The following is a 19,133-nucleotide window of genomic DNA, read 5'->3' on the forward strand; positions in this document are numbered from 1 at the left end:
ATTCCATCCAGGAAGAGCACACACCAACTGCTGAAACTTCTTTCTGGGCACATCTACACAAGACACTTAACTTCACATTAGCATAGTTTACTGCAAAGTAAGCATGCAGGTCTACTTACTTGCATGTGGGTGCACATACTTACTTTGAAGTAAACTTCCCTAATCCCAAGTAAATTTGCTACCTGCAAATGCAAGTAGCAAATTTACTTGGGATTAGTAATGACACCATAGTGCTTGTGTAGATGCCTGACCAGGAGCAAGCAGCATTTGCTCCCAGTCAGCCATCTACCAGGAGGCAGAAGATAGCTCCCTGCCCCAGGAAGCTGCCTGCTGCCAGGACAGGCTCTGCCACAGGAGCCCAGGCAGAAACTATATCCCCCTGCCCCAGCAGTAGGAATCTCCAAGCTCCCTGCTCCCAGATCATGATCGGGGACCAGGGGCTGGGAGATCCTTATCCCCAGCCCCTGCTTCACTATCGCAATCGGGGAGTGGGGGGCTGGGAGACACTTATCTCCCAGGCTAAGCTCCATAGTCACGGGCTTGGGCTGAGAGAGAAGAGTCTCCCAACCCGTGTCCCGTGACCATGGATTCACGCTGGGAGCTCCCTGCTGGCGGGGGCAAGAGAGACTGTTCTCTGCTCAGCTCTGCGATTGTGGAGCTGGGGCTAGGAACTTATTCCAAGCCCCCTGATGGGGACAGTTCCCAGCCAGCCCCAGGCTGTGCAGGGAAGCATGTGCAGCCTGGAGGTGGCTGGAGACTGTCCTGTTTCAGACAGTCCCCAGCCAGCTCTGGGCTGTACATGCAAACTTCCCCACGCAGCCCAGGACTGGCCACGAACTGTTCCAGTCAGGAGCAAGTCCCAGCCTCGTGCCCTGATCAGGTGATTGAGGCACAGGGCTTGGAGAGAGCTACAGGGGTGAGATAGGTCCTAGCACCCTGCTCCTCCCCTGCAGCTCTTTCCAAGCCCCGTGCCCCTGATAAGGGAGCCAGGGCCAGGAGCTCCCTGCTGCCAGGGCAAGGGAACATTGTCCCAACCCCAACAGCAGGCAACGCCCCCCACCCCAGGGCTAGGAGACAGCTGTTTCCTGGCCCAGTGCTCCCTGCCAGCCCCTGGGCTAGCACCCAGGAAGAGGCTGGAGCACCACCCCCCCGCCAGTGGCGGCAGGGGCCCACTGCAAAGCTGCAGGGAACTCGGTGCAAATCTGGTCCCTAATCCCGCATGTGTAGACACCTGCCCAAAAACCCTTACTCGGGAGTTGCTTACACCAGAGTAAATCTAGGCTGGAGTAAATTCATATATGTATGTGGCTAATGTAACACTGAAATATTTTTGGAACAAAATAGATTAGAAAAAAATCTATTCAAACTATATTTTAACTCACAATTCAATTAAGTTTTCCTTTGTCTGAGACTCAATAATTAATTTTTTAACTTGTCTGTCAAAAACACGCCTTTCATCAGATCAGATCAATATATCCATTTCTACAAAACCAAAAAAAAATGTTAGCATACAGGCAAGTGGCTCAATCTATCTGTGTATTAGCTTCTTACCATGAAAAGGGGTAAAAATAAAACAATTTATTCAACAGGGTGTGCTGATGCTTATTTCACAGACATTTAGGCCCAATTGGTGTGGCCACAGAAATCCCTTCCATTAATTAAATTAAAATAATTCAGTTTTCTCTCAAAAGGAAAGATTCGTTTCAGGTCACAAAAATGACTATCTCTGAAACTGTCATAAAATGACTGAGTCAAAGCCAACCAAATATCCCACTCTTGCTGTGACAACAGTTGATTGATTGTTTTTATATGCAGTCTTAATGACATTCATATTTTAAAGAAATCTGAATGATTGAAGAGCCTACTTTATGCATTCTGAGATGCCTGTAAATTTAGTGATTATAATGGCAAATCTGTCAGCCAATGACAAATACAAAATTAACACTTAGACTTAAACAAACACTTTGAGTATCATGGCCAACAGCTGTCAAATATTTATATATTTGCTATGGAACAGCTTTTATTTGGGCAGATTTATTAGACAAATTGTTTAACTGAAGAGAGATATTCCAGAGTATTTTACTATTTGCGAATACTGCAGCCATACTAAACTCATGCCAAGGAAATGGTACATATATTCTTGTATATTCCCCTTCTATTCTCCACTTTTATAAATAGGTGAGGGCATGTATGTAAATAAGATATTTTTAATAAATAATAAAAAGCATTATCTCCATTTAATTTTGTAATAATGCCATCATTGGTCAAACTAAGATACTAATATTTTATCTCTCTACCCATTTACCCTGTAGCAGTCTATATAATATTTATAAAATGTATCTTTTTTGACAATAAAGAGAATTCTTAAATTTCAAACTAAGAATTGCTGAGTATCAAAAATAAAAACAAATACTTAGGATTTATAAAGTACCTTATGTATTTAAAGCACTGCACAAATATAAGCAGTAATTTTTCAACATTCTCATGAGATATGGGGAAATAAGTATTACTGTCTCTGCTTTACAGATGGAAAAACAGAAATAGATTTACGATTTGTCTGAGGCAAGTTAGGTGCAAAGACAAAATGAGATATTTTTCTGACTCTTGGTATTTTGCCCAGTCCTCCAGACAGTGATGATTTCCAATATCACCACTTATATAAAAGCTGGTCAAAACACTTACTGATTCATAGAAGGTAACGGCTGGGAATGCACACATTTGGCGTGACACGATGTTCAGAATGAAAGTGACAGAATCTTTAAAGGTAGCTATAAGAAAAGTAACTGATAAGTATATTTTTATTATGTGCTGACTGACATATGTTGAATATTTGCCTAGGCATCTAAAAATAGAAGAGCATTTTTGGTATAAAGGATTATTTAGATATAGGCCTGCAAATTAGGAACACAGTAAAAAGTTTGATTTTTTATCAAAATTGTTTTACCTAGATGGATAATTTCAGATGAAGGTTTGCTTAAATCTGTGGGGGTCAATGTTTTTGGAAGGTATGCCACTAATTAAGCCTACACCCTCTCCAGGTGCCATGACAATCCCCTTTTCCTGCCTGATCTGCTGTTCTGCTTTCCGCTTCCTTACTTGTGCTCCCCACCCAATTTGTGCTTGCTTTCTGCTCTCTGCCCTATTTGCTACTGTGCTGCCACATGCCAAACATAACAGCAGCCTGTGACACTTGTGGCACTCATGCCATAGATTGACCATCCCTGGCTTAAACCGTCAATGCTCACCACATCTTAAAGACTTCACATAATATGCAAATGTGGTTAGAGCTTTCCAGAAATGGAAGTTTGCTCATGTTACTTTTTTTTTTTTCATATCTTAACCATTTTAAACAGAACAGGTAGTTCCAAAATGAAAATATTTCCTTTCCCTCAGCTAGTAGGGATGGAAGCAGTAGACTTGAATGTTTTCCCATCACTACATGGATTGCCCTTCCTTCAAATGGCACTGTAGTCTTAGTGGGCACATCTACATATGCACTTTACCGTGCAGTAAACTATTTTACTGCACAATAAAGCATCATCATCTACACATGCATAGCAATTAGGCCAGTGTAAACTAATTTACAGTGCCACTGGATAGTCCTGTCAGACATAGGTACTACCTGATGGCAGAGTAAATTACTGTGCTTAAACACATATGGAAACAGCGACATCAAGATTAGCTTACTCTAGCTCAAATTGTCCTGGAGTTTATTCAGTCGCATAAATTGCATGTGTAGACATGCCCAGTTTGTAAACTTTGGGAGCAGGAACTCATGTCTTCATATATGTTTCTAAAGCACCTAACAGAATAAGAATTAACTCAGGCCTATCAATCATTGTTCAAGAAGTGAAGAGTTATCTGTCATACCTGGACAGTTAAGGGTGAAAACAGAAGTGCAGCTCTCACCTGTAACACAGAACCATTTTTGCAAAGCGTTCTGAGTTACAATAATGCCCCGGACCAAACAGAAGTTCACTGTTGGTTCCAAGGGGAAGGGGAATCTAGCTGTGGCTGGGAGCCCGCAGCCAGGTTCCCACAGCAGTGGCCAGGCCTCTCTGCCAAAGCTGGCTGTTTTCAGAATGGGAGGGGGGAAAGACAGTGAAGGGAGCTAATCCTTGGGGCTCCCCAACTGGTGCTGAAAAGTGGGGTGGGTGAATTGGAGCTCTCCACCACAGGGGGGATCCAATATACCCACACTACCCTCCAAGGTGGCTGAAAAAACTCCAGACTAAACTCCCTCAGCTCCCTTTCTCCCCTCCGATTCTGAAAACAGTGATAGGCTGGGACCTCTGTAAACACAACTTACAAAAGACGCTATATTTTGAAATGTCTTTATCTGATACCTCATGCACTGAGGGGTCAGATTTTCACCCAATCAGCAATTTTTGAAGCTGTCTGTAGTCATGCACTTGTGTTTGGTCACAGCTAGAGACTGCTTCTGTGGCCAGATCAGGTGAAAATTGTCACTTCGGTCTGCACCCTAAGTGGTATCACCAGAAAGTTCACCACTTCGGTGAGATTTTAGAAAAGGCTAGAAGTCTGAGAAGTCAGCGCTGGCCCTGGGAAGAGTCTTGGCTCTTAGCAGATCCTGAGCAGAGAATCTGTACCCCAGAATGTTTGTAGTGGCTCCAAAGTTGAGGATAGTCCCCAGACTCAGATTAGACTTCAGAAGCTTAACAGGCTTGGAGATTCAGTGATTGGATCCCTTGACAAGAATCTGACAAGTAGTCAACAGGAGATGCATGGCCAGATGCTGCCACAAGCAATAAGTAGCTTAAATTCCAATACGTAGCTTAGATCTACTGGTTACCGAATAACATTACAAGATTTATGAAACACATATTTGCAGTGCTAACAGATTATCCAACTCTTCAATTTTAAATAAAATCAAGACATAAAATAGTATTATACTTACCGACTGTGATAGAGGACTCACAGTGGTAGTAGCCATTGGGTTGCTTTTTTTTCAGCATGGAGCAGAGATCTAGGCGGTGCAGGGTTTCATTTCCAAAATAATGGCTTTTAAAATTCTTATACAGGTTTGGATCAATTTTTTTCACCTTTAAATAATAAAATAAAATGACAGTCACTTCACTGGGAGACAGGGCTTTCATAATATTACCAATGGTTCTGACTGAACGATTTATTTTTAGAACAGCTCATTTCAACTTCTAAATGCAAAACAGAATATTGAAAAATAAAGTGCCCAATCAATGGCTGGGCTATGGTTATCACAATACCTGAGAGTGGGCCATACCACCTTCCTTTAGACTGGTAGTACTCAACCTATCTGGCCCTGGGAATCTAGATGTGTGGCATGGGGCCTGTCTACTGGCTGGATTTTGCATTTGAAGTCAGTCCATAGGCATGATCCAGTGCAGGGTTACCCCAGCACCACTGAATCCAGCCACAGCAGCACCAGCTCAGCCCTACGTGCTGGATTCATCTGATACAATCCAGTGCATTGATCTGTCATCTGATCTGTGGGGCTCCTCACAGGTCTGGAATTTGGTGGCAGGGAAGCAGTGGCAGCATTAATTGCTGTAGCCCTGGGCTCTGCTGGCTGACATGGTTTCATGGGGCAGATCTGGTCGGCAAACCAGAGTTTGAGAAATACTGCTTTAGGCCATTATCTCCCCAGATCAGAGCAGGGAGACCATTAAGTAAAAATAATTACTTATTACTCTGGTAGCTTACAACACTCCAGCTAGGCTAGGGGATAACAGCATTTTGCAGCGGAGGACTGCTTTCTTGGAACTTATTGGGGGGATCTTAGCTGGTTATCTAGGGCAGCTTACATTTGCTCCCCCAGAGCATGGAAATATGATCCTACCCAGGCAAACTAAGCTTTTTCATCCAGCTTGTTAACAATCTGAATAATCCGCTCTACGTTCACAAAACTGCAACTTGAAAAACAAAATTAGTACACACAGCCTTATATAGAACTCACAAATATTAACAAATGTTAATGTCAGCATCATTTTTCATTATGTAACACAGAGGCATACAAGTATTCTCAGCCCCGATCTTTGTCTGTGATCTAAAATTCTTACTTACTCATTAATCGTTTATCATCCCATTTGTATATTCAGTAAAAACAGATACTCTGTCTGCACCTAATACTTACTACTTGTGGTCTTACCAGAAATATGCAGTGTTAAAAATAAAAAGAAAAATCTGTTCCCAGCACCTTTCATCTGATCTGTACTACTATCTCTTGTGATGTTTCAGTCACAATCACTCAGTTTCCAATATGTGACCAGTCTTGAAATCCTTACTTAGCCCTTACTCAGGAAAATGCTCAGAGGAATTCTGTTTGAGTTAAAACAGAGTGAAGATTTGGTTTTCTGACTCTTAACAAACTAATTCATTGTCAGAAGTGGCAGTTCATGTAATTAAACACTGGAATAATTATGCCATCTAGTGGCCATTCATGTTAATGTCAAGCATGTAGTATGGTAGTTTGGGGCCTCATGCATGGCTAATACCTACCCTCTATTTAATGCAATGCTCAGTAGCTAGCCTAGTACTCTAGTGCCAGTGTTGAGGACTCCTGTGGGGCAGATGAGATTTTGAAGCGAAAATGCTATTATTTGCCTCCTAGCTGGAAGTGCTGTGTAAAAGCACAGTAAGCCATCAATCAGTAGGCAGAGTGACTCACCTCAAGCCCTTCTCAGCCAAAGACACTTGTTAGGGTACAGAACCTTGATTAGGGTTAAACCAAAGCCAGGTACCTAAATAAGCCACAACTTACCCTCTGCAAAAAGAGATATTGCTCCTGGGGGATGGACTGTGAAACGGGGAACAATGCCTGTATACATGGAGGGAAGACTTGCTTTGTTCAGGGAACCGAGTGCTGCTTGCGATGGAGTTAGGAAGGAGTGATTGGGGAAGTAGTGCTGGGAGGAATGTTTTTTGGAGGGGACAGGGTTACTAAGGTTACCAACCCTGCAGGATTGCCCTGGAGTCTCTAGGAATTTGATATAAATCTCCAGGATACTGCTGAAAGTCACCCAGGAGATTAATGATAAGGCATCCATTAAAGTAAACATTAAACATCAAATCAGATTTATATAGTAGCCCAGTGGGTTTTTTAAATATAACAGTAATGTGCATTTGCCTTCCTGATGTAAAGGCATTCATGTCATTATGTCATGTAATGAAACCTCCCAGAATAGATTCAAACAGATTTGGCAACCCTAGGGGTGACCAAACTGAAGGGTGGTAGTTGTTGCAAGAAGGGTGAAGTGAAGCTACTATGGGGATGAGATGGTACCTGGATGTGGGTCTTAGTACTGCTGGCATATAGGGAGTCGTTCTCGAGAAGGGCAGAATTGGACTGCTATTGTTCAGAAAGCCCGCATAGCTCCGAGAAGAGTGCTCACGTGGGTGTATCAGGGCAGTTACACTATAATGCTCGGTGGAACAGCTGCAAATGAGTGTTCCCGTGCAGAGATCGTTACAGAGGGGTGCAGTCAGATGGCGCTGATGATGGAGCACAGATCTTGGTATGAGCTGTTATAAGGGGCATGTGAATGTGCTTATGTTTATGAGACAGGGATCTGTGGGTGGGATTAGGGTGCCAAATGACATCCACCTGGCAGTCTTGTTGTGCCTGTGCTTTAAAATCTTAGCTGGATTTTAACATATGTAGCCAAGTGAGTAGGTTAGAGATGTTGGCCTGCTGCAGTTGTGCCTTCCAGCTGCTTGGGGCCACTGTGGCACCCACAACAGAGGCAGCCGGGCAGCCCCTCCACTTCCCTCCTTGCTGCTCCCCCTGCTGGATCGCTATCAGGAAGGCCTAGGCAGCGCATCTAAGGTGAGGGGCCTAATACCAGATCTGGCTTCCCTCAGCTCCTTGCTGAGCAATATCAAATTCAGAAAACCAGCTGTGGGATGTAGAGGTGTTTGTGGGAGAGCAGGAAGCCCCAGTCGTTACTGAGCTGTGTACGTGAGCACGTGGATGGAAAGTGTATCCGGCAGTTGGGGTGGCAGAAAGGTTTTGGGAGCAGTGCTCGGTGACGACATTAGGTAACAGTGTCCAGCCTTTCTAATACCTGGTTCCCCGGTCTCCCTGCAGGGGTGAGATGGGAGTCTCTTGCTGGCCAGTAGCCTGACCTGGTAACCGAAATGCCTTCTTTTCTTCACCTTCGACAAAAGGAAGCTGGGGATGGAGGATACAGGCCGAGGGCCCACCAAGCAGCCAGCTGAGAAAGGCAGTGAAACTACTTTCCTTGCCTCACAGGGGCAAATAGAGGCCTGGCTGGTTACGAGGCAGCAACGTGAGAGACCTGTGGGACAGTGGTGCTCTCCGCAGCATGTCAGCGGCTAAAGAAATTGCAGCCCGTTGTACCGTGTGAGGGCAGGGAAGGGCGGCTGTCGATGCCGATCCGCGGTGGGTGGCTGGGAAGTGGATGGGGTAGGGGTTGCCAGGCAATGCTCCCCGTGGGCAGGGCAGGGCAGGGAAACAGGCAGAGCCAAAGAGCATCAGGCCCAGACAAGAGCATGGAGGAGACAGCATGGAAGGGGACACTGATGAAGGCTCTGTGCTATGTGACAGGGTCCAGCCCCCGCTCAGGAGGGTCACGGGTGAGCCACGCCTGAAGGAGACAGGGACAGGGGGGTCGACAGTCTCCCGGTGGCAGCTGCTTGGCCTTTTTGCAATTACTACCAGCCTTCAGTTTGCTGAAAAGCATCTCTCCCAAAAGGTGAAAGGCCTCTGGGAGGAGGGGGAGGAGGAAGGCTGTTCTCTGAGGCTGCCTGGCAGGTGGCAATAGGCCATTACAGCAGGCAGGAGCTGTGCCGTGTGCACAGGTAGAAGAGGGGGATAGGTCTAGATGCAGTGGAGTGCTGTATGCGCATGTCTAATGCATGCCTGCGAGGATAGTTGGGTCCATAGGAAAAACAACTGGCATACATGAGTGCAGGTGGAAAGACTATACAAATGAGCAGCTATATGTCTGAGCACAGGCCTCTCCTACCTTTTAATTCCTGCAAACTGCCCCCAAAACTTCCTGCTGTCACAAGAGTACGTTAGAGCTCAGATTCATTGTTATTCCTGCTGGCCAGGGATATCTGGGGCCTCCTAGAGCCTAACTCTCCACCCAACACACCTAACCGCTCTCACCTTTTTGAAGCGAAAGGATTTGTGTGTATCGGGAGTGTGGGGAAGGGGGAGGCATGCAGGACTGATGCAAGCAGCAGCAGGCTGTTGGGGAAAGGGCAGGGACCCAAGCAAGAGAAAGAGCAAATGTGTTCCCAAGTCTGTCTGTCTGTCTTGTGGTATGGATGTGTGGCTTGGGAAGGAGTGGACGCTGAGTGGATCAGGAGGCATGAGGTGGTGGACAGGTGAACAGGGGCAGCTGTTGTGGAGGAAGGGACTTACAGGATAAGCTGTCAACACAAAAACTGTCTTTACCAGCAACCAGAGAATTGGATGGAATGAGCACCCTTGCTACGCTGACCAACACTTCTCCATCGTCACCATTGCCTGGATGCAAACAAGAAGAGGAAGAAGAGTGTTCTGAGGTACATATGTGTGTGTTGTGGTACGGAGGGCAACTGGGGATCACCTATTATGATACAGAAGACTGCTCAGTTTATTTCATGCCTGACATGCCTGATAATGAGCACCTCAAGCTGCTGCAAAAAGTGATTGATGAAGTCTTTCCTCGATGCATTGTGACGAGTGCCAAGCAGGACCATCACTTTGCCAAATTCCTGACCAACATCAGTTCTACTGGAGATGAGTTTGTGAAGAAACCAGAAATTGTCCTCTTTCCCAGTGCAGACTTTGGCCTAGAAGTGAGCAAGCAGCGGATACTATCTAGACAGTTCCCATTTATTCCCTCCCATATGACTGCAACAGAGAAAATTCTTTATTTGTCCTCCGTTATTCCCTTTGAGAGCCCACTCATGGTACGAGCACTAGGTGGGCTGCTGAAGTTTCTTGACAGGAGACGGGTTGGAGTTGAATTAGAAGATAGCACTGTTGGAGTCCCTATCTTGGCCTTTAAAAAGTATGTGCTAACAGATATTGTGAATATGGACCAAGATACCTACTATGTCCTTCAGATATTTAAAAGTGAGGTGCATCCTTCTGTGTACAAACTAGCCAGTGGGCTGAAAGAAGGATTCAGCTTATACGGCATTTTAAACCGCTGCAGATGCAAGTGGGGAGAGAAACTGCTGCGGCTGTGGCTCATGCGGCCCACCCGGAACCTGACAGAGCTGAACAAACGGCTAGATGTTATCCAGTTCTTCTTGCTGGCTCAGAATCACGAGACAGTCCTGACCCTTCAAGACTGCCTCAAGAATATAAAAAATGTCCCCCTAATTCTGAGAAGAATGACTCTTTCCAACACAAAGGTTAGTGACTGGCAGGCACTCTATAAGACAGCGTACAGCGCAGTGTGCCTTAGAGACACATGTCGTTCCTTGCCCAGTACCATTGAGCTCTTCCAGACAATCTCACATGTGTTCACAGATGACCTGCACTACATTGCCAGCCTTATCAGCAAAGTGATAGATTTTGAAGGGAGCATCTCAGAAAATCGCTTCACTGTCAGACCCAATGTGGACCCCACCATCGATGAAAAGAAACGGAAGCTGATGGGTCTCTCAGACTTCCTTACAGAGGTGGCCAGAAAGGAACTGGAGACCCTAGACAATCGTATACCTTCTTGTTGTGTGATCTACATCCCCTTGATTGGGTTCCTACTCTCCATTCCACGGCTTCCCACAATGGTGGACAAGAGTGACTTTGAGATTGAAGGCCTGGACTTCATGTTCCTGTCAGAAGATAAACTGCACTATAGAACTGCTAGGACTAAGGAACTAGACAGCATGCTAGGTGATCTGCACTGTGAGATCAGGGATCAGGAAACACTTATTATGCACCAGCTACAGACAAAAATCTTGGAGAAGTCTGCGGTGCTCAGCAATGTTATTGAATTCACAGCACACCTGGATGTGCTGTTAGCTCTGGCAGTGATGGCTCGAGAAAATGGCTACTGCCGGCCACGTTTTACCCAAAGCCATGGCATCCGCATCAAGGGTGGCAGGCACCCACTCATGGAGCTATGTGCTAAGACTTTTGTGCCCAATCCTGTGGAGAGTGGAGAGGTTACTGGGAGGATAAAAATCCTCACGGGGCCCAATTCATCTGGGAAGAGTGTATACTTAAAGCAGGTAGGTCTTATAACATTCATGGCCTTAATTGGTAGTTATGTCCCTGCTTCTGAGGCTGAAATTGGAGCAGTTGATGGGATTTACACCAGAATCCACAGCAGGGAGTCAGTGTCATTGGGTCTCTCTACTTTCATGATTGATCTCAACCAGGTTGCCAAGGCAGTGAACAATGCCACAGCATGGTCCTTGGTACTTATTGATGAGTTTGGCAAAGGGACCAACACAGTGGATGGCCTTTCTCTTTTGGCTGCTGTGCTGAAGTACTGGATCAACCAGGGAACTCAATGCCCACAGGTCTTTGTCTCCACTAATTTTCACAGCTTAATGCAGCTGAAACTCCTACCTGACACTCCTCTTGTGCAGTACCTGACCATGGAGACCCATCAAGATGGACATGAGCTGGTATTCTTCTATCAGCTCAAGGAAGGAGTGTCCACTGTAAGCCATGCTGCTAATATTGCTGCACTGGCTGGGATGCCACACAAAGTGACTGCACGAGGTGTGGAAGTATCAGAGCTTATTCGAAATGGAAAACCCATCAGACGTATTGAACATCCTTCCCAGAACAACCAGCTGGAGAGATGCAAATCTCTAGTAGAAAAATTTCTTTGCCTAGACCTAGAGGACCCCCATGTGGATTTAGAGGAGTTCATGCATCAGGAGGTGCTGCCCTCTGCAGCTTCAGTTCTGTAATAGGTGCAAGCACAGAAATATGGATGACATGCTATATAAGCTTCCCTCATTCAGTAGAAAGAGCTGAAAGGGTGAGAGGGAAGGAACTTAAAATTTCCCTGTAAGTTTATATTAATGAAATATTTTTTCCCTTCTTGGCATTTTTTCCAGCTCCAAATAAGAAATCTGATCCAGTACACAAAGCCAGATATTCAGGATTATATGTTCTCAATTAGAGATAAAATAACTTCTGCAATAGACATTCATTTGTAATTAATTTGACTTATAACCACACCCAATATTTAATTTTTATAAGCTTCTGATAATACATAAGGCATGTTTACTTCCTGTGTTTCAAACAGCTTCTGTAGCTATAAATATGTCTGCTAAATGATCTTTTTACCTAAAGATGTCAGAGCAGAAGGGCTGGTAGTTAGGGAGGCTAATTTCTGATCTTCCAGTTAAGGTCTTAAGCATTTTATCCCCCTGCCTACACATCTATAACTTGCATATCTAATAACCTGAGAGCACAATTTGAAGCTTAAAAGTTTATAAAGTTCTTTGAGATGATCAGACAAAAAGATCATAGTTTAGGATTTATCCCTCCTAGGTTATCAGTACTGTGAATGCAATGTTCAATCCCTTATAATTTATTGTATTATGCTATGGTGACTCTTAGTTTAGTATCAACATCAAAAGATTTCAGTGACAACTGCATCCTACTCTTCATAAACAGGAAAAAGTAAAATTTGTCAGAGTGTGAAGCACTGAAATTGAGGCTAATAAAGAAAAAAAGAGGATGATTTCATCTGCTTTATGGTTTCTCTTACACCATAATCCATCTTCAAAAAATGGCACTCCCAACAAAGAGAGATGATAAACACGCTATACATATGCACTATATGCACGCTATAGTTTGGAACTTCTGGGGAAAACCATATTCAAGCTCTGATTAGTGTTGGTCGCATGAAAAGTTAAATGCTGGCTGCATCTGAATTTCTACTGGTTGTTCTTTCACATAATAAAATGACAGACATGACTTATCTTAACAGACAATCTCTGTTCAGAAGAAGCCAAGTTAATGAGTGGCTAAAGAATCTTAGTAGCCACAGTTCCTTTGAGGAAAGGGAATAATACCTAAAGTAGATAAGCATTCATGGCCTTAATTGGAAGCTCTGTTCCTGCAACAGAGGCTAAGACTAGGGCAGTTGATGGGATTTACAACAGGAACCACAGCAGAAAGTCAGTGTGTCTACATCTCTCCTTTGAATGATGCAGATCAAAATCAGTGTGTGCTGGCAGAACTGAGTGAGGATGAGTTCAGCTTGAAGAAAGGGCTCTATTATAAGAATGCAGCTATGTGGTACATTAATACTACTCACTTTTAGAAACATACAAAACTAATAAAATCACAAATGCAAAAAGAAAGGCAGTCAAATAATATATTAAGTCAAAATTTTAATATCTGTTTTCAAGTTCCAAACAAAAATCTAAGAATAAGCATAGATAAGTAAAACAAAAGTAGGACTGATCACTAATTTTCTTCTGTAAAATACAGTTCAGCCGTTATATGCAAACAAAACAGCAGAGGCATTTCCTCTGAGTAAGTTCTCTCACTGACTGCCAAAAGTTGCTAATACTGTTCACAGTACAGATAACAGAAGACATGGTGCTACTCTGTCCACTGTGCTGAATTTGCTTGAAGTTGATGCTTTCGAGGAGGCAAATATATGAACATTACTACAAGTGGACGAAGGTTTGTATGAGTCACCCAACAAAAAAATTCCTGAAATTTTGTAACTTCAGTATGAAATATTTTATGCTCTGTTTAGTGTTAATTGATAATGACAAGTAAAATGGATCTGAATCAGACTACATGCACATCAGTTAAGATTTTGATAGTGAGAGGACTCTTGTTTGGGCTACAGGGTAATAATTTTTCCCTTACTGTGTTGTGTGGACTATAAGACCACAAAATGAACAACTTAAGTTTCAAGGAAAGACAGTGGTGGCAAATGTTTAACACAAACATGAAACAATACAACAATAAATTTTACTGTAATATTGAGTTACTGCTGTAATCAGTTGAATTAAAAAGTAGTATCTGCAAAATAATATCCAGCAACCATGCAGTTATCTTGTCAACATTCTTAAATCATACGTATACACATCTATTGGCTTGTTTCATTATTACACCAAACCTTGTAGCCATATATGCGCTAATCCAAAATAAGTTTAAAATTCTACCTTTCAGATTTGAGTATGTAAGAATTATCAGAAAAGTTCAACTGTGGCCCAGTACTTCTATGAAATCAACTTAATATTTCCAGTTCTGTAGCACTTGTATTGAAGGATCTCAAATTGCCTTATAGAATTTATCACGTATATATCACAATACTCTGTGAAATAAGTAATACATTGGTAGGGTGAGGTTCTGAGCCAATGTGAGTTGCAAAAGGTCACACAGCAAGTTAATGGGAGTCAACTAGGAATAGAAGCACTGTCTCTAACTACATAAATAATAGACTCATTACATTGTAAGTTAGTTACTGTGTGCTCAGTGATGTATACAAAAGGTGTGGTACCTGGCCAAGGTTCTTTCTGTCTAAGGTTTCAGTTTTAGAAGGCGCTTTTTAGAAATTGCTCTATATATGCATAAGTTTTTGAAGGTTCAGGGCCTAAGTATTACCATGCTATCTTGGTCTAGTCCTGCAGAGGAATGAAAAGCATGTTATTAGCATTTCAAGAAAGTTTTCAGTGACCTCACTTGCCCCCAAATTGTCTTACTGGACTAAAAGGGCCAACTGTTTTACACTCCCTTAGTTATTAACTAAGTTATGTCGCTCGCCTAAGTTATTTCACTTGCATAAGAAACCAAGAAGTCTTTTATCACCTGATTAGCTCAATATAAATGAAGTCCAGTGGTTTAACAGGGCAACTCTGTGCCCTGGGCAGTTTCAGTGCATAGGGCAGTGCCAGCTGGTGCACTATTTTTTGACCTGTTAAACACTAATTATATGACTGATGCAGTGGCTACAGTTTTTATCCTTCTATCTGTTATTCCATTATATAAATGGCCATCTTTTACCTTTTTCTAACTTTAAAAGAGCAAAAGTTGCTGCCCCCTTTAAGAAACTTTTGCTTGTCATGTAAAGTTTTATTTTACTTTCTTTTTTCTAAGGTTACAACATTTTAATTTTGAGGTTTGCTAGACTGTTAGCATGCTGTGGGGATTGGGTTAAATAATGGCTGCTTCAAGGAAACCCCTTCAATTTTAACAACTTCTGCCCTGAATATAAATATATCCACCAGTTACATTTTCCATTATTTTTGATCAGCTCTTTCTTTGAAATGTGCTCTCCTTACTGTTGCCTCTGTAGATTTTCTCCTTTGTTACTTGTAATACTCTTGTATGATCTGAAAATTTGATTAAAATGTAGTATTTAAATGTATTATGTAACCTTTACCATGTTTTATGTTTTAAAAGTATTTATTTATTTGTGATTTATAAGAAGAAATAGTTCCACAATAAAAGTGAACAATGATAGTAAATGCTATTCCTTAGCATGGGAAGAATGTTTATATGGATATGCTTCACATAGTATAGTACTGGCTGTTGTTTAATACATATCTTCCATGGAGTTTTATAGCCTATGTCACTTAATGACAAATCCAAATACGTAATTTTCTACTTCAGTATTTTTAAACCTCTTTGATCTATTCCCAATGTATTTGTGAATGTTTGCTTGTTTTATATTGTTTATTAAGAGCACTTACTTGTATCTATTACAAATATTGTCAAAAGCTCCTTTTCTTTTCCTTTTCTATTTCTTTTCATATAACATTTTGACAAATATTATTACTTCAAGGCATTATTTTACTTATCAATGTCATGCAATAGAATAAGAGGTACAATATGCTATCTATGGATAGAAGAAAATAGTTTTATGGTGATATGGAGTTTGGAATAACGTCATAAAATGTGAATGGAGTGAAATAAAAATGTGGATAAAATATTACTCTGGATCTTGCTTTTTTGTACCATGACTGCTTTTCTGGGGTTTTTTTCCTCCTTACCACTGTTTCAACTTTGAGTTAATAATTTTTAACTCTTCTTAGATCAAGTGAAAGAAACTAATGACAAGTTTTGTCTGAGATACATTGTAGCTACTTATAAGAGAATACATGAAAATTCTCAGTTATCTCGGAATTTATCAAAGAATATGCAATAAAATATAGAGCTTGTAATTTACTATTTAATTGTGCACATACCAGATATGGACAATTATATTTATTTGTTTAACAGTTGATCTTTTTCTGTCATCCAGTATCAACAGAAAATAACCCAACCTGTATCATTTTCTATACCTGTAATAATAACTAATAACCTTGTAATTAGTAATCCCATCACTGTATGTAAAAAATGAAAGCTAAAAATGGGAACATTTTTTGCTACATGACAGTATTTGATACTATACAAAAGTTTTAAAATAGTATGGAGTCAGTGACCCAGTAAGATAAAGTCATGATACTTTTCTACACTATGAAAAACCATGATTAAAATTTTCACTTTTTTAATCTCCTCTTTACCACTGAAAGAGAACAAGTTTTATATCAGAAGCAAACTAAAAGGGAAGCTTAGGTTTCAAAACAGAAAAATACTTAAGCATGACCTTAAGGGAAATAAAGTGGATGTAGGCATGTGTTTAAGTGTTGCTGATTGAGAACCTCTAATAAACACACTATAATAACAGATTGTGTTCTAAAAGGAAAAATTATGCCAAAAGAATGGCATAGTTTTAAACTATTCCACACACACATTAACACAACTGGATTGCCTGGAATCTTATTTATTTACAGTATAGCTTCTATTACTAAAGTTGGTATCTTGAAATCACAGTACTGCTTAGCAGTCCCACATATAATGGAGACCAGCTTTCTCAATATCTTCTCACACTATATAATGTTCTTAATAACTGACTTTCACACAGGTTTAGAAGATCACTGTTTTCTCAGTAGAATGGAATGTAGAATACTACAGGGAAAAGAAAATACAGTTGAAAACACACAGGAAGTGTTTTGGGTGTTTTGAGACCTGACAGTTCATATTCTTATAAAATGCACCTGACTACAGAGTCAGCAGTCCTGTTCAGAAATTAATTTCTGTATAATTAATTAATATTAAGATACAATTAAACAATTTCACAAACAATAACTCTAACTCCTATATTGTTTTTCAAGATAAAATACAATTGATGTATAAAGAATATCAGGAATGCAGTCCTTCAGTCATTTAAGACCAGATTTTTTGTATATTAAAAAATTAATTTATCTAGAATATTAGTGTTTTAAAGTCTTACCTGTCTGCTTGATTACAAAGAAATCAAGCCTGAGATGCTCTAGACTATGAATAAAGTAAAATTCATGTGCTCATCCCTTGTCTTCCCAATTAAATTATATAGCTGCTATTGCATTCCATGAAATGTGAGCTCACCTGCTTATGCAAGTCTGGTGATTTTGACAATTTCATGAAGGTCAAATGGGGTTTAAAAGCTCTGTTTTCTCCTGCCAAGATGCCCTTTTCTTGAAATATCTTCTTCATGGTCTCTGGAGAAGGAGAAATGCAGAGGCACTAAGATACTGAATACTGTGTGTGCTTACAAATGTGCTTTCAACAGTAATCTGAGTCACGTCCACTCCATGTAAAAAACAAAGATAATCAATAGGAAGGGTAAAAGTGGTTTCTAGTTCTTTCCAAAGTTACATACTTTTACATATCGGAATAACCTGATATTTGGAGCTGCCGGAAGTACAAGCTTGGCTTCACCAAAAAAAATCAGCAATCTATTTTTAAAAAACCAATATCCATTCTAAAATCTGGTCCTCCCACCATAATAGCAACTTTGTATTAATCTTGTTCAGAGATTACTATAATTTAAGTAGTTCCTAATGTCACAAGTACTGCTACTGCTAATGGCATTTCTATATTTGAAAAGCTATTTTCTATCAAATTCTGTGGTCCTTAATCAAATAATATTTGATAATAATATAATCATTCCTATTTCAGGTGAAAGATATTGTTTAACAACTAGAGAATTTTGCCTCAAACTTGAAGGACAAAGCTTGAAAATGTTGAAGTAAGAGCTCTCTTTGTGTTTGGATCAAACATGTTGAAGTAAGAGCTCTCTTTGTTTTTAGCTCTCTCTGTTGCCGTTCAGACTTATTGGTAAAGGAGAATGTGTAGTTCAACGCACAGACAAGACTAGAACTTTTTTCTCTTTCATGGCATTTTTTCTACAGCTAAGGAGCAAAGCAACGTCAACTAATTTATCCTCCTCCAACTCATGTACCCAAAGCAATGTAACAATGAACTTTTTAGAAATACAATTACCACAATTTAAATTCGGGACAAGATGAAGTCTACTATAATAATCTTGTATAGTAACCTTGTACTCTGCTAGACTGCATACTATTTAAAGCTAGTCACCTTGCTTGAAAGCCATGCAAACCAGGTAGAACGATGCATATTTATATCTGTTGTGGTACTGACTTCAATGGGACTATTCACAGGATGTCGAGTTAAACATGTTTATTAGTTTATTGAAAAAACAGGTATCTGTGTTATAATAGATTTAATAGATTTTATAGACGCTAGGGCTGTAAGGGACCTCCTGAGATCATAAGGTCCAGCCCACTGCCCCAGGGGCAGGAAGTCAGCTGGGGTCAAATTACCCTAGCAAGATAAGCATCCAAGTGTTTTTTAAAGATATCCAGAGTAAATGCTTGCATAACTTCTGGTGGGGAGCCTATTCCATACTTTGGAGACTCAGACAGCAAAGAAGTTTTTTCTTCTGCACAGTCTAAAACGGCCTTCCAGCAGTTTGTGACCATTTGACCTCGTCTTCCCTTGGGGTGCCCTGGTGAACAGATGTTCTCCCAGCTCCTGATGCAGACCCCTTATATAGTTTCAGTTTCATAGTCTCTAGGGTCGGAAGGAACCTGAGCAGATCATCGAGTCCGACCCCCTGCCATGGCAGGAAAGAGTCAAACAACCCCAGCAAGGTGTACATCTAGCCTCCTCTTAAAGGCCCCAAGGTAGAAACCAGCACCACTTCTCTTGGAAGTTGGTTCCAGATCCTAGCCGCCTTGACCGTGAAGTAGCGCCTCCTGATATCTAGCCTAAATCTACTCTCTGCCAGCTTGTGACCATTATTCCTGGTCACTCCTGGCAGTGCTCGGGGGAACAAGGACTTCCCCAGTGCCTGCTG

General features: G+C 41.5%; 2 protein-coding genes across 5 annotated transcripts in view; one reads left to right on the forward strand and one right to left on the reverse strand.

The window, feature by feature from the left end:
• AKAP7 (A-kinase anchoring protein 7) overlaps window positions 1-19,133 on the reverse strand; it is a 180,803-nt gene that overhangs the window by 100,082 nt on the left and 61,588 nt on the right. For all 4 annotated transcript variants that reach the window (XM_019520272.1, XM_019520275.1, XM_019520273.1 and 1 more), the window contains exons 6-7: window positions 17,360-17,472; window positions 4,919-5,063 (exon numbers count right to left, since the gene is read on the reverse strand). In XM_019520272.1, the coding sequence (XP_019375817.1) occupies window positions 4,919-5,063; window positions 17,360-17,472 (258 nt within the window). The remainder of the gene's footprint in view (window positions 1-4,918; window positions 5,064-17,359; window positions 17,473-19,133) is intronic.
• MSH5 (mutS homolog 5) lies at window positions 9,429-13,360 on the forward strand. The gene has a single exon (XM_019520271.1). It carries the CDS (start codon window positions 9,445-9,447, stop codon window positions 11,884-11,886), a length of 2,442 nt encoding a protein of 813 aa, XP_019375816.1. The 5' UTR covers window positions 9,429-9,444; the 3' UTR covers window positions 11,887-13,360.

Source organism: Gavialis gangeticus, unplaced genomic scaffold (assembly GCF_001723915.1).
Source record: "Gavialis gangeticus isolate Ggan-Ray unplaced genomic scaffold, GavGan_comp1, whole genome shotgun sequence".
Classification (NCBI taxonomy): domain Eukaryota; kingdom Metazoa; phylum Chordata; order Crocodylia; family Gavialidae; genus Gavialis; species Gavialis gangeticus.

Bases quoted from the DNA above. Each gene is read 5' to 3' on its own strand.
- MSH5 (XM_019520271.1), top strand. From the start codon at position 9,445: ATGAGCACCCTTGCTACGCTGACCAACACTTCTCCATCGTCACCATTG.